Here is a 17,073-nt window from a genome sequence, read left to right as displayed (position 1 = left end):
ATTATTTTTGTGAATGAAATTCAAAATGAATCCTAGCTATCGCAGCTCTAATGATAGTTGCACCTAGCTTCTCTGTTTCAATGTCGTCAACATTGTGATAACATGAATACAAGGTTAGAGAGAAGATGCAGAGGTAGTCTAGTCATGTAATTTGCAATGTCAAATTAGTCAGAGTAAGCTGTCTCACTCTAACTATATACTGCTTGAAGTTTTCAATCTTATACCACTGATGACTTTTTGGCCGCTCTAGTAATAAACGGAACCTTCGTCTCGTTATCAGGTCATCCAATCATTGTTTTGCAAAGGTGATAATTGTGTGGTATCCTTACTGGACCCTGCACTTTAAACTGTATTCTTTTGGTATAACGGTTGGTATTGGAAGTATACTGTATACATACCAATTTGACCAAGCATATATATCTGTCATGATGCTGGGAAAGGTCTTCGTCGCATTTGTTTTGACCGTGATTACTTTTGTCGATGCAGGGGTAAGTCGAGATTAGATAGGTTGGTAACTTAGCTAAATAGCCGCGTACATAACAACATTCAAACATGATAAACCAACAAGTAAGCTTAGGTTATGATGATGATGATGATTTAAGTTAAGCAGCAAAGTTACTTTGAAAGGGGGCGTTTTTATTTTGACTATTTATGTCAAGGTCCACCATGTACCATACCATCGCGCCTAAACTTGCCGGATCTACAGTGTGAATTTGTCTAATATTGTACCATTTCACGCAACTGCATAGAGGTTTACAGAACTTTTGTCTTTATATTTATTGGCGTTGTCAGAAGACATAATTATCAATACCATGTACCCGTAGCACGTTTTACAGGGAAATTACAATAGACGTACCGTCCGTGTTCCACTGTTTTGCCATTATGTACAGATTGAAAGAACATGATGAATATTTACAGCATTTTTGTCTAACATTTTAAGGGCAAATTTAAATGTGCTGGCCTTTCCATGTTAACCGATTGCTATATAGTCAAAAGGATTATTTTGCATTCATTTCTCCAGCATATTTTGATTAAAAAAATACACCTCCTATTTGATTTTCAATTTCTGTCAATAAAAGTTCAATGACATGTATATTTATTCGCCAGCCTGACCCGCACGCCAAGCCAAATCTGAACCCGATCGTCACCGACCAACCCGTATTTGTGAAGCAGGTCAAGAATGGCAAGTTATATAAAGCAGGGAAAGGAGATGACGAATTTAAAATCTTACATGTATGGGGTAAGTTTTCTTCGAGCTAGCAAAGCACCATTTGTTTCTTTATTCATGTTTATATGCACGTGACCATACTGTCACGTGAGAAATCGAACTACATAGACCTGCTATCTTCAATTGCCCTGTAAGCCAAATATTGGCCTGAAAATGACGAAAGTTTCCTACTACGTATTGCGAACGCCATCTATGTCGTAACAAACAAACAAACAAACAAATATAATCTAAGCCTATGTTGAGGCTTTCTTCTCAGTTTGCAGCATCCATTGTATCATTGTGGTGTAAAGAGAATGCTTGACATGTCAACTATCCAACCTTCTATGGAGGCCACTTCGTTTAAGGTAGAATATCGCACGTCCCAGATAAAGTTTCTAGTTTTTCAAGGCTTGGTCCATAATATCCTGTTTATATATTGTTTATATCGAGGTCATGCCCCAGTGAGAGGAGAGTCCCACGCGGTTGCAAAAAGTATGTTACTATGTATGAGGGCGTTATAGAAGTTTACCTAATAGATGGGTACTTTAATTTCCATATATGCGTACTGCAGTGTTTAACTTATTGTTCCTGTCATCTTTGTACATTTACATATTCCTCTAGGTACACCATACGAAATGGGCTTTGCGCATGGAAGCATTTTAGGAAAGGAGGGGAAGGCCTTTGTGGATGATGCCTGGAATTACATCGAAGACGAGGCTGTATGTAACGATTTCGTTTATGTACATTTCATAAAACATAATGAGTTTTTTTTTGTAAAAGTGATATAGTCTACTCACATAATGAAAGCGTTCAAGTTATGATTTTCCATATTTTGATGGCATGTTTTATTCATGTATTCTTTTTTTTCAGTACGGTTATATCAACAAATCTGTGTCATGGCTAACTCCCTGGTTTGTGAAGGATGTCATAAACTATGGGTAAATACACAACCTTCACTTTTCGTGATAATCTTTGTGCGAGTTATTAAACATCGTGGGCAAGATTTAAAACAACGATTGTGAGACAGTCAACCTAGCTGTATAATAAACTTGGGTACCTGATAGGTTATAGAATGTAAAGTGAATATTTTTAATCCTTATATCACGCTTACAGACGCGTCAATGGATTTTATATCCCCGCGGCGTTGAGGAGGTGTAAAGGTCGTTGTGCCTCTATAGGTCCGTGCAGGGGTGATAATTATAAAGCACTTTGAGCACATTGTGGGAAAATGCTATATTATAAAAAACTAACATCAATAGTACACGTAATCGTGATAAGCAAAACTTTGAAATCAGTGTATATTCATGGTCTGTTAGAATCAACAGGTGGCCCGTTTGGCCATAACTTAGTACTATAGCGTTATCGTCGCCACCATACATACGTTTCAGTATATATTGATGTCTTTCATTTTAGGATGGAGTTTGCCATGGATCTTGAGATATTGGCCACTAAGCAGTATACCAGTAAGGGCTATCTCTTTTTTATCTTCAGAAATTGTCATTTTTTATTATCAACTTGGTGTATTTACTGTTGATTTCCAAATTGCTTCTTTTCAATTACAATAATAGTGCACTTGATCAACCTATCTTCATCGATAAAACAAATGACTTCCTAAAGTAGTATTAAAAAGGGCAATAAAGGCATTTTCATCAGCGTTGGGTTCTCTGGAGAGTGGTGTCATGGTTTTACATCACCTTCATTACACGTGATCTCAGAGATCAACATCAAGTTGAAGTTGTCCCTCACTTCGGGATCTTTGCCATGGGCTAATTCCTCATGGAAGTCGGCAGAAACGTTTATACACTAGGTGAAACATGAGTATTAGATCTTTTCTGAACTGTATATTTTGTGTTGTATAATTAGCTCCTTGGGCCCGTGGCCTTCATTGCAAATAAACTATCTATCGATCTAACATGAATATTCATGACAATTCTTCAAGGTAATATGCATTAGGCGTCATGAATATTCATGATCGGTTTACCTATTTCAACAACAACTTCGCTTTGATGTTAATTGGAAATCGCATGTGATGTAATTGATGTAAAACCACGACTTGACTCTCCAGAACCAAAAGTTCATGAAAATGTCTTTATTGCCTGGAGTTGCGTTCCCCTGTAATATTGTAAAATTATTTGTAACTGTGTAGCAAGGTATAGATAAATGACACTCTGCACGAATTAAAATTTTCTTTCTTTAACTGAGAATTACAATACATTTGTTTTTATGTATCTTGGTTTTGATCATTCTATATACTTCATTTATTTAAATTTAAAAGCTATCCTGTACAATTCTATTCCACCCAATCATTCCTTAGCATCTCTGCAGTTAGATGATTTTTGTTCGTTTGTTATTAGGTCAATATTTTCTCGATGAAATGAAAGGGTTATCTGATGCCTCTGGTATTGATTACAAGGTAAGGAATAAATTATATTTATATATTCTTGAATTACAACACATGTTTGGTTTGTTGTTATTTTATTAGATTGCTTTTTAATACCCTGGAGATTTATTTAGTTTAAAATTACCAATAACATTTTCCTTGCTTGAATCGAAAGAGAAGGCTACTCCAGGAAATAGAGACATTTTCGTGAACTTTAGGTTCTGGAGAGTCATTTCATTTTACTTCACCGTTATTACTCGCGATTTCGGACTAACGTCAATTTGAAGTTGCCCCCCGCCCCCACAGTTGGGTATCTTTGCTGTGAGCGATGTTGCTTTAAGGGAGGCAGCATTAATGCATATGCAATGAGTGAACAGTGAATATACATAACGTTTTCACAGAAGGTAATACATACTTAACAGTTATGAATATTCATTGTGCACCCATTACATATATGGCATGCGTCTGTTGACTCTCATATAAGGCGATATGGTTCTCAGTATAGATCCCCAAACTGGAGACAACGTCATCTTGATGGTTCCCTGAAATCGCCTTATTTAAGTAATGTAGCTGGGGTGATATAAAAACCATGAAATAACTCTCTAAAACCCAAAAATTAATGAAAATGCATTTATTTCCTGGAAAGGCATTCACCTTTAATTACTGATTTGGTTCATTCAATATACTTACACATTCTGCATTACTAAAAAGAAATGCGTTTACAGGTGACAAAATGAAAGAAAAAAATATCTACATAAAAGTCGGCGAACTTGTTAAACAGTCTTTCAGGTTAACAGTCAAGTGATAAATCTAATCTAAATTTTATCTGGTTGAGTCTTGTTTGGGTGACACTCAACAGTTCATTTATACCGATGAGGGCGCTATGTAACAGTAGCTCAACAATCACACAAGAGTATCAATTTCTGCTGCTGCTGCTGAAAGTTCATTTATGATTTGAATTATGCAACACTTATTCAAATCTATTTTTGTCGCACTTTTTCTTTCCATACCTTATTGTGCAATAGAAAATTGAGAGAATACATATGTTCGGAGAAGTATAATACTATTACCATTTCAATGTCACGTGACAAGTTTATTTTACTTTGGAATATATATGTTGCACATCTTCAAAAATATACTTGTAGTTTCGATATTTGGCTGGTCTTTCTTTTGCTCTTATGCTTCTGTTTCGAATTCTGTTATGACTTCTGTTATAGCAATTGAGTAAAATAATTGTACATTTAATGGGTACAGCATTGGTCCACTTTCAAAGGCCCAGTAACTGTTGTTCCGGCTGATAGGATTACAATTTAGTTGTGAAAAACAGGTGCTTGGTAGAGTTATTGAAAAAAGTTAGTCCAGAAGAAAAGCATTGTCTCGTGTAATCCTTATGGTTCCCATTTATAGGATAGCACTAACGCGAGAACCTGAGATCAAATCACGCGCCTTTAATTAGGACGACATCATATGTAACGTTTTGGCTATGTAACACTTTTAGTACTTCTTCCATAATATTGCAGAAAGGGGACATGTTCAATGTTTGGTGCTTGGGGCAAAGCCACGCCCTCTTCAGAATCCGTCATTCAGCTGCGTGCGCTAGATTGGCAAGTTGATGGTAAGTAGTCTATACGATTAACATCTCATAGGCTTGCTTGCTTTGTTTACTTCTATTTCCTTCGTATATTGTCCATTTTCGATTTTGTTGTTCGGGAATGACAGCCTTAAAGCCTGCGTGGGAAAAGTAATAACAAGTGAAAATAGCAAACTATACTTGTTTACGGACGTCAAGGTTGTACGTCTAATGTTGAATCGTGTGACAATGTAGATAAAACTCTAATGAAGCGTCCTCCCTGATCTATCTACATGATTCATCAAAGAACCCCATTACAAACAAACTAACTCGTAACGATACCCTTTAAAGGTGTTCACATAAGTATAATAAATGAAGTTTGCCAACCAACAAAAAACACTTCTATTATCCGACTGACATTTAGATTATTCCCATATATATAAAACAATGGACTGTGATTATCACGAGCGCTCCATCTAGTACAGACTTGCATATTGAACCACCTCTGTTATGTACATTCATATTGTTGATTATCAAAAATCATGCAGTATTATATTACTTTTAGGACCGTTTAAGAACTATGCCCAAGTAACTGTTTATCATCCGAACAATGATGGAAGTAATGGACATGCATTCGCCAATCTCGGATGGACTGGCTGGCTTGGATCCGTATCAGGTAGTTTTCCATGCATGTACTTTGTCGAAGGCCTAACTTCAGAAAAAAAACCTTATCAACAGTGCCTCTATATATAACTAGTCACTGTATTTGCTTCCAAGTTGTTGTGAGATATTATTATTAAGATGCTATAGGCTAAGAGATATGTCCAAAGAATACAGTGGAGATTCGAAATAGTAATGTTTTTCTACTGTACTCTTCATACGTCGTGTTAAATACTCTAAGATTTGACTTCGATCTCCTTAAAGTGGCCAAAGGATATGAATATATATATATATATATATATATATATATATATATATATATATATATATATATATATATATATATATATATATATATTGCGCTCTGCCACTGCGGTATAGAGCACTGTCTTAGCAGATTGATACTCACCGAGCTATATATATATATATATATATATATATATATATATATATATATATATATATATATATACAGGTTTTGAAAATATGAACAAAATTACATGCTATTGGCCCATATATATATATATATATATATATATATATATATATATATATATATATATATATATATATATATATATATATATATATATATATATATATATATATATATATATATATATATATATATATATATATATATATATATATATATATATATATATATATATATAGGTTATACTTGCAAAAACAATCATGTGAAACAATATGTACTAAATCCTGGTTTGTAACTCAATAAATTGCAAACCATTAATAAAGTGTGTAAAATATTTTTTTATTGTACGTACAATAACAAGGTTATTTTTACACTCTTTTAGTGTGTTTTAATTTATTGAGTTACAAACAAGGACTTGGTCGATGGTATTTCTGTTTTTTTTTTAAGTAGTAACACAAGATAGAGTTGTCAAGAATTAAAAATCCTAAATAAATACCAATTTGTCATCCCTGGGGCCATTTTAATGTTATTTATTTCAATAATCTAATCGCGTGTATTCACTATATAGGTATGTCGGAACAAAAGTTGGCTATAAGTGAGATCGGTGTAGTTGATGCAGATGCGTCCTGGGGATCCACATCTAGAATAGGGGTACCATTTACCGTAAGTCACAACTTCTACGTTACTTCTGTCATTTATTCTCCATCTCCACGATTGTTGCCCCCCCTCCCATACAGTAGTTTGGTCGATACTCCCACCTTGGAAAACGTGAACAACTTGTGACAATACATGTGGATTGCAGATTTATGTGTGTATGTACACATATAACATGTACGTGTATAAATTAATAATAACAAGTCTTCGTATACGTACAAGACACAGTCCCCAATACTTTTACTACTATGTGACTGAATGGTGACTTGACTTTCAAGAAATTAAGGGCAGCAGATAAATATTAAAAAGCGTTTGATATGCAGGACTAAAATTGCCGAATTTTCAATAATTGACCCCTCTTAACCCGCACTTTAATTTTCCAGTATCTGTTACGTGACATTCTTCAATTTGATGACACCGTAGATGACTCTATCAACCGTATATCGAATGCACACAGAACATGTGACCTACTCATGGGCGTAGGAGATGGCAAGGTAAATTAACTTTATCCTTTTGTTTCAATTTTAATAAGTTCAAAATTAGGAAAACTAAGATATTAACGGAGTACGTACACGCCCTAATGCGTAGCCCATTTTCAGAGTAACTGGCGTTAGAATTCTCGCAATTAATTAAGTTAAACTCACCAAGAGCTAGTCAGAAATTTCAAGAATAGGATCGTTGAGGTAAAGAAGAACCACTTTTTGCGTTGTGTTGTGTGTGTTTACTTTCAAGATGGCAAATCCGTGCTGTTCGCAAAATGTTCTCATTAGACAAAGTGTCCCTAAGGTGTAGGGTTTACGTCATGCAGACCATGTCTTTTGATTTTGTTCGTTGATTTCTTGATGATATCATAAATAATTAGATAGGTTTCCTTCCTCGCACTATGTTCTTTAGTAGGTTCGCATGTACAACTCATTAGTGTTCTGAATTTCTTATGTATTGCTTTTAGTTGGAGACCTTCCGCGGTGTCCAGTATTCAGCCGGCGTTTCCAACTTTTATGATGATCAGAACATGTTGCCAATTGGTGATTTCCACCCTCGTATGGAAGGAGTGGTTTACTGGAGTAAGTAACGATATTTATTTCAAAGACCTTTCAAAGACCGGATTACTTTTCAACGTTCGCGAAAATATTAATGTCCGAAACGTTTCAGGTCGTGGTTGGTTCCACCAGGACTGGGTAAGCGTACTTGCCAGACAGCTACAGAAATACCATGGTAACATCACTCCTGAGAACACCATCCGGGACATTGTTTCCATTATTCAAAGTGGAGACGAGCACATTGCCATTTATGATCTCAAAAATAACCTGATGTATGTAGCAAATGCCAGGAAGGATGGGGCTTCAGGACCCAAGTGTGCATATGATAGGTAGGTTTAGTTTGTATTCCCTTATGTTGACTACACTTTACTAAATGTAAACCATCCCATATAATTCAAGTCTACGTATAGTGTCTCCAAGTCATTTTGGTTTTGCGAATGACAAAGCAATTTTAATTTACGCAAGATATCCTCTTCGTGACACGCAGTGTTTCATCTATCTACCCCTCCACATACATTTCACTCTTAATCCCCCCCCCACACACAAACAAATACATGTACACGCATGCATGCACTCACGCTTACGCCCACCCATAACACACCCACCTACTCGCTCGCTCGCTCACTCACTCACTCACTCACTCACTCAACCCCACTCACGTATTTTCATTCTCATCAACAAAAACAGAAATATATAACTTTTCGTATAGTTGGTGATTGATGGCTATAATTGTGCATCACCAGTACATTCATTTACACATCTTTCGTTTTTATTTCATTTTCAGGCAATTCACAAGATTGGATATGGCAAAGTTGTTCAGTGAAGAGAAACCCCAAAACTTGTAAACGTTTTACCAAACCTTATAATGCTTTGCAACATTTTGAAATATTAATGATTGAACTAAATTGCAAATTCCTTTATCAATTTCCTCAATGTACATTTGGAATACTGGGGGCACATCCTTGTTGCGTTTATATCAGGGCTAAATATTAAGAAGACTGCCTACTTGGTGACAGATGTTCACAATCTTAATAGATTTATAAATTTATCGTTGACATAGAAATGAAGGTGACTTACATTGCCAGAGATTGCCATACAATATATATAATCATGCAATGAAGGGGACGGGGTATGGGAATGCACAAGCAATGTACACAATTAATGTTTACAGCTACACTTGAAGAATCTTAGTGAAATTTCAAAACATTGTTGTAAGAAATATGTAGACAAGAAATGAGCTCAATAAATTGACAACTCACACAATAATTAACAAAAATAGGAGTTTCTGTCTGGTAGTTACTTTGCACTAAATGCAGTTGGTGGTTTCAAAATAGTTGATTGAGTGTATAAAGCTATCGGATCGAATACATTGTTGAACACTCAGGTGATTTAATTGGTGTAATTGTAAGATTATGCAGATGAAAGTTACGATGAAATATGGCATTATTTGTAAAATTAACAGAATTGGAACAAGAAAACTTATTAAACAAAAATAACTATTCATACAAAAACTTACAGGATTTAGCAGACTACTTACATGTACAGTAGTCGAATAACATGTACATGTGCTTGACACCGTTTTCCAAATGGTTGCGGTCTCTGTGATCGGCTTCAATCAAATAGACTCATGATCATGATCGAGTTACTAGTTGCCTTGACAATGGCAACTAGTAACTCTAATTGCCCTCTAATTGACCGTTAAACAGGTTACCAAGGATTATACATCCATTGGTTACGATGGTAACCATTTCCCCTTATTCATATAATCGGGGTGAGCATATATGGCGCATATACGTAATGTTTCCCTGTTATAAGTTTATGGACGCTAGTCACTACATTCGAAATAGTCACATTGTCGGAAATACTTTTACTCACTAAAAGCGGAAGTTATAGATTCATGACAGATTAATCGAATTGGTGCGGAACACAGGACATCATCACGTCCGTAACTTTGATTTGACACCTGTTATCTTTGCATATGCAGCCCAAATTCACGACGACATACAGCAGTTTCTTTATCGTCAACAAATATCATAGCGAGACAGTATAAAATATGCCGGTAATATAGTATACTTAAGCTGAGCAAAACAAGCTTAACAAAGCAGTCAGCTTAAATTGATCACGAGTTTTATAATATCACATTTCTCAAAAATCCCCTGAAAAAGCCAAGGGTGTTTTAAACATAATTCTTAATATTTCATAGCATAAATGGTTCCTTATTCATATAAATATGGTTTAATATAGATAAAGCGTATCCTCATCACTGTCAGGCATGTTAATAATAAAACAATTAAGTACAGCATTATTTCCAAAGTAATAGTTAGCTTCTTAATACATATGTATTATCTGTATTACCTCATATATGATATATTGATCAAAAATGTATGTAATCGAGATTCTAGGCTTTTTTCTGTAAAGCCTGCAAGTATTTTGAAATACTCGTTCAGTAATCCCCAATGTGCAATATATATTAATTCCACAGGGGATTACAGTTTGTTTTTCGATACTTCGTAAACTTTTCCTACGATGCAGTCAATTGCACTTACGACGCCAGAAAACATTTAGCATTATACTGGAATAGAGAAAATGTGGTTTTATGTACGTATTAAAATTTAATTGCGTATCAAATTGACAAATTAAGCTTATGCCAGATGTATACTATACACATCGAAATTGCTGGATAAACGTATAAATATCGAAATGAACAAATCAACTTTCAAATTATTGGCAGCGTTAATCTACTAGAATCCAACAGAAGTATTGGTTTATATTGGTGGAGAATCCATAGGTTGTCCAGTGGTGACTTCACTTCACTGTCATATTAAACACCACAATTCGTCATTCTGGTGTTAAAACTTTAGTCTAGTTGTTCGGACTGCGGCACAAATAATGGTGTTTTTGAATAACAACATGGGATTGATGAGCAAATTTATAGGTTTCGAATTACCAAAATGGAGTTGATTATGATAGAAAAGTTACAGAAAGTCATATTAAAGAAGGTTAGAAGAAATCGCATTTTATGTGTACTACATGTATGTACATTCGAACCACCCCAAATCTAGTGGCTTGGGTATTGAACTCGGACTGTGACGTAGTAAGGACTGTTAAACCAACCACTGAACACCTATGGCATTAAAACAAGGATTAACACATAGGCGCATATGACCTTTATTTGACATACCCTAATCTGAGAGATGCGATCGAGATGACGATGATTGCCTTGTAATGGATTATGTCTGTTGAGATTATAAGCAACTCAAGAGTAAACAAGTGGTACACCTTCAGTCGACAAGATAAACTACTCACTGACTTACTTAGCTGAACAACGTTAACTTAGGAAGGTTTCGGATCATTTGCCACAGTGTCTTGACGTAGGTGTGTTGTTGATCTTGAAATTAGAATTCTTAATTTCCATGGACATCACCTACTTTCAGATTATTACACATTATCATTTATAACGGTTTAGCCATCACCTTCAGTAAAGAAAGTCATGTGGTATATCAACTAGATATATATAGTTATCCATTGTGACCAAAATATGCATATTCCAGGCAATCCGTCGTTTTCTCTTGTCCTAAGACACCAGCACAGGAGCCTTACGTTAGAGTATCTTAGTTTTGCTTTTCTGTTTAGTACAGATAGCGATTCGTAGTTGCAGACTTAACTTTCAATCAGAGAAAGAGCTTCAATTTTGACGGCAAAGATGAAATTAAAACAAAAGAAGTTTGCCAGAGCTCAAAGAAGACCTCCATGATTAGTAATATTACCCGTATTACGTTATTATGTATCAACTATTGCCTTGATTTCAACCGAGGGGAACTTTTAGTACGACATTCGTGGTAATAGACCTCCGATAGTGCATCCTCCCTCTACCATGGCCAAGCACTATATGATTTTTTGTTGATTTAGGTTAGTCATAAAATGTTAGTCAAGATCTTGCGTCCTTCTCCCTCTTTACGTACACTGTCATGTCATATACATGTATTTGATGTAACTTAGAAAAAGGTGACCGTAAACTTGATGCATGTTCATTTGCCAAAAAAAAATAACCACCCCAGCCCTCCACGTCATTCCAAAGTTTTCAATCTTAGACGCTTTGCCAAACTAATTAGATACGCTCGATGTAGTCAACACTTTCTCATTTATAACAAGCTTCCAGTCAGTCACTTAGAGTCTAAAAAATGCATGGATTGTTAGATCGATTCCTACTTTCACGGAAAACCAGTGAATTTTCTGAATCTCAAAAGAGTGTGTTGGGTTTGTGTTGTATATAGTATCTACCTGGATCAGTGCAAATCGATAGATTATCGACGCAACCACCCTCTATCCCTGTGATTATCGCAAAGACTAGATAATTCATTGGCTAAAATGCAACCAGCTTGTGACCTTTTCCCCAATACTGTACCTTCAGGACTGGAAATGAGAAATTCAACTACAGGGAAAAATGATTAAAGATATAAGTAACATTTGAGGTCAACCAGAAAGATTAACCGATGATAATAATCTAGAGTAACCTTAAGATGATAAACATTAGGTCTAAATGTTTTATCAACCTTTTTTTTCCGATCTCGCTTTGTGATACATATATTTCTAACAGCATTATTTATATGCCTGGAATCCTTCTCCATTTATTAATTTTTCTACTGCAGTTGCTTCTACATATTTGAACAGCAATGAATGTTCAGAGACCAGTGGCGATATGGTCAGCTTAGACGGTTGTTATAAATTATTAGTCAAGGGAATGCGATTTACGTGCTGAATTCAACAAATTCTCGCTATATAATTCATTCCAAGCCCGTAGCTCAAATGCCAAATGTTAAATATGGAATATAGTGTGATCAATATATAGAGTATTTATATAGTGTTCATATAGCGATTTTAATATCAGTTAATAAATCAAATGGTATTTATAGAAATTCATAAATGCAGGCAAACATAATATATGATGTTGTGATACAGTATACACCGTCAGAAGGAGGATGGTCTTTCCTGAAGATCAGCTACATCAGTCGAAATTACATTCAATCTAGGTTACATGACAATGGTTCATGTTCAATACAAATCAAATTTGAAAATGTATACAATTCGTTTCTAGTAGAAATTCATGATCGTCTTGGCTATAATTATTACCCTACACGTTGTAATCATGTTGCTCTACACGTACCCTATTTTTTTTTAAAAAATGCGATCACAACTTTACATATCCGTACAAGTTCGCTTGGAAATGCCCTATATTTCGACTATGACAATTGTACCTTTAATTTTGCACTGACGGAGAAGCTCATGGGAATATATATATTGTGTCGCATGTACGTGCAAAAACACAGTAGTCATTTTGAAATAACACAATGTCTGCTCGGTCAGTCAAATTACTTTCTATTTAAATAACCACTAATTAATTATTTAAAGAAATTAATTAATAAAAAGTACACGACAAAGTAAGGTTGTAATTCAGTAAAAATAACATATAGGTGCGCACGCGTTGAGCCACATTCGACATCTTTTCAATCAGAGAAACGGTAAGATAACATTCAGTTATTTTACAATGAATTGCCCCCATTGCGCAAGCTCACCTGACAACATCGGCCCTTTAATAATTGTGGGCATTGACAAAATCAATGTTTCCAGCATCGTGTAAATACTTCTGACAAATTGAAATACCAATTAAAGTCATTCTTGCACAGGAAATATTATGTGTATGCCCATGTAGAGAGCTTAGAGTTCGCTTGTAAATGCGGAGATGACTGCACGGTCGAAGTCTGGTATTCAATTGTACATTTAATCTCAAATCGGAAATCATTTAAGGCAGGTGTGTGAATTGCACGGCGGGTTGTCATGGTAGTAAACCCTCCAATTGGTCACAGTATTATCCGCAAGTCAGGCTCGTACTCGTTAGGTAGTTTCTTTTTCTGTACACGATATGTGGCAGTTTATGCAATTGTGTCTCTTACTCTTAATCAGAAACCTTACTTCCGCGACGAGACGTATTTACTTAGATTTGGACTAGACTTAAATTTTACTCAATCTTATCAACTCGGACTGCTTCGACACCACCCTCTATACCCTCGAGAAAGGAATATGAATCGGAATCACGCTGAAACTTAAAAAGAAACAAGAACGAAAACATCATTAATCACTATAGAATGTATGTTGTAGGAATGGGTTAACACATGATGTGAAAACAGTGACACGAATATTGTTAGTTCGGTTGAAGTAATAAGATTTTGAGTAATCTTGGGAGTCTACTGACACATACACTTATATTGATCACGCACGTTCCTACAAAACCTCAAATATTAAGATTAAACATATGAATCAGTTTCGAGTTCTTGGTAAATCCTCCATCTATCAGAAAGTATCGCTGGAGATAGATGAACCCCTCCAATAATGGTAGAAATGGGTCATGTACGTAGTTCCCCCTAGTTGATTTCTCTAACCAACTTAATCTGGACTCCAGTTTGAAGTCCGAACTGTTATCAACGCGACAGAGTATATGTGTACCATAGAGGGCGTTGTATTCTGTCAATATCCTACGTTTTAGGGGAATGCAAGCAATTACATATTTTAGTGATTTCTGTATAACAAATGATTAATGTAATGAAAACAGTGTGTTACAAGAACTTCGTGGTGCACACTGTCACTCACCCGCAATAGTAACGTAGCAACATGCACGATGTAAAAAATGTTTCGATCAATTATTATTGCAACTGAGTTGAGTCAAAGTATTAAGTTTACATATTTGTCAAGTCATCACGTGACTTGGGTATATATGCCCAAGTCATCCATTTGTCTACTGTTGTGTTTATAATGACATGAGAATGTCGCGATCGATACAGAGCGAGAGGAAGTATCATTCAATTAAGTCATATCACGTTTGCAGTGCTCAATGGCCAGAAGGCATGGCTGTAACCCCGGCGACGTTCTCAATGTGTCGTGTTGCAGTTTGTTTACCTTCCAGTGGGATCATCATCATACGCTAGTCCTGGTCTTTATTTTTACCCGCATACATGTACAGGTACGGTAGATAGCTGCTTCAACTTGAAACTAACGCGCACTCGGAGGAATACTACATAAAAATTACTTGATCCTCGGCTTTCGTCTTTACATACGGGACAATAAAGCACTGCGTGTATTATATAAAATACCACCGCTGAGGGACCATAAGAAATGCGGATACCTTCTTTAAAATGCACTGCATGATTAGCGAGACCGTTTAGTCAACGGCCATATAAAGGAGCCCGACTTACTTTAAGCGCAGAATTGTAGTTCTTGTAGCCAGTACGACGTTTCGCCGCTGATCGGAGTATTAGTGAAGATTTTCTTGATGGGAAACACAGTCATTCTACATCCAGCTACGATAGGAATTCTGACGTTTGTGCACAGCTATGTCGCAGCCTTTTACCGTTATAGCTATCAACATGACAAGCATGAAGACCAACCTAACTAATCCAAAGATGAACGCTTCTTCGGATTATGTCTGGCAGGGACCAGATTACAACCGACAGCTTCGTTTAATCGTCTTAGCGGTACTGTACATTTTCTCGCTGACAGGTAATACGGCTGTCTTCATGTGGATGTGGCTTCATCGTCGCGCTAAAAACCGTATACATACATTTATGGTACACCTGTGTACGGCGGATTTGCTGGTTGCGTTTTTCGCTCTTTTGTCTCATTTCATCGTTGAACTTTTAGACTTGACTTGGCTTATAGGTGACGTTGGATGTCGAGTTTATAAAATTCTACAGTGTTGTACATTTTTTGCTTCCTCGAACATGGTTGTTGCCATAGGTGCCGACAGGTATCATTCTGTCGTGTATCCATTCAGACAGCGGCTTGATGTCTATTCCTTGATCATTCCGGCATGGATCGTAGCATTCTTGTTATCTATACCGCAAGCATTTGTGTGGCATCAGGTTGTCGACGAACACAACGTCGTGGGATGCCATAGCTCGCTACAAAAGCCGTGGCAGAAGCAGTCATATCTAACATGGGTGGCACTGATCAATTTTTTTCTTCCATTCATTATAATTACAACCTGCTACGTACGAATCGTTGTTCATCTTCTGCAGAAGAGGAACACCGTTTTACCGGGAAAGGGTGAGCGACGCCGTAGAGCTAAAATGAAAACACTTCGTATGACTTGTGTCATTATTTCTGTATTCGTTCTCTGCGGGCTTCCGTATTTTGCATTGGACATGTATCGATTCTATTCCGATTCGGATGACATTGAACCGAACGCCTATGCCGTGCTTGGTATATTTGCAGTTTCCCACTGTGCGGTAAACCCTTTCATTTTCTTGTCGTTTAACGCCAGGGCAACGCCCACAGTTTTGAAGTACCAGGAAAGCTCGTTCCTGACATCGGCTCACACGAGAACGTTAATATAATAACAGAATCTCATACAAGCTTTTAATGGTACGATCCCATCAACTGCATTTGGACTGATTGCCTGGCTAAAACATATCTTCTAAGACAATGCATTTGCATAAATAGTACCGTAACGGTCTTCGATTACTCAGCAAGTGTGAAGAGAAGCAACCCGTGTGTTTAATAGGAACGCTAACATTAGACTTAAACCCATTAGAGTGAATTAATCACTAAATCAATTTTCACCGTGACGGTAATCACGTTGTCATGAATCTACAAATTTAGTATTTTAAAAGATAGCGTGTTTGGAAAACAATTGGCGTCTTTTTGTTTGATTCTAGATAAGATGGAAGAATGTCAAAGATTTGATAACGTGTTCGTATAATCAATCTATATTTATGTACAGTTATTGAAATGTTTAACAGTTGAAAGATTGTTGTGATCATGCAGAAAAACAACAACAAACCGTGAAGTTATTTTGAAATTCAAAAGATACGTTTTCTCTACATGGACATATATATTAACCTTGAGGACGCGCCATTATTGCTACATATATTGTTCAATCATTAAGATTACATTGTTTTCGGATACCTAAGCCGGAGCATGTAATAACAACAAGCTTAATGAATATCAGAATATGTCATTAGAGTGTATTGACAGAGGTACTTTTGTGTTCGAAATGACGACTGACTGACTATTTTCGCAAATCCGGAAACACGCGATTGAATCTTACTGATTGGAACCCTGACCGTTTAGCAC

General features: G+C 36.2%; 2 protein-coding genes across 2 annotated transcripts; both read left to right on the top strand.

Moving 5' to 3' along the window:
* Positions 1 to 428: 428 nt before the first annotated feature.
* LOC144442983 (protein dcd1A-like) lies at positions 429 to 8,792 on the top strand. The gene is made up of 14 exons (XM_078132357.1): positions 429 to 488; positions 1,108 to 1,240; positions 1,829 to 1,926; positions 2,078 to 2,145; positions 2,621 to 2,670; positions 3,562 to 3,620; positions 4,805 to 4,860; positions 5,108 to 5,202; positions 5,723 to 5,833; positions 6,822 to 6,916; positions 7,291 to 7,401; positions 7,857 to 7,971; positions 8,060 to 8,276; positions 8,732 to 8,792. The coding sequence occupies exons 1-14, from the start codon at positions 429 to 431 to the stop codon at positions 8,790 to 8,792; spliced, it is 1,329 nt and encodes a 442-aa protein (XP_077988483.1).
* A 6,573-nt stretch (positions 8,793 to 15,365) lies between these two features.
* LOC144443858 (vasopressin V1b receptor-like) lies at positions 15,366 to 16,627 on the top strand. Its single transcript, XM_078133432.1, has one exon. The coding sequence runs from the start codon at positions 15,366 to 15,368 to the stop codon at positions 16,332 to 16,334; it is 969 nt and encodes a 322-aa protein (XP_077989558.1). The 3' UTR covers positions 16,335 to 16,627.
* The last annotated feature ends 446 nt before the right edge of the window (positions 16,628 to 17,073 follow it).

Source organism: Glandiceps talaboti, chromosome 12 (genome assembly GCF_964340395.1).
Source record: "Glandiceps talaboti chromosome 12, keGlaTala1.1, whole genome shotgun sequence".
Classification (NCBI taxonomy): domain Eukaryota; kingdom Metazoa; phylum Hemichordata; class Enteropneusta; family Spengelidae; genus Glandiceps; species Glandiceps talaboti.
Note: the sequence above shows the minus strand (reverse complement) of the source record. Positions and strands in the feature narration are given on the sequence as shown.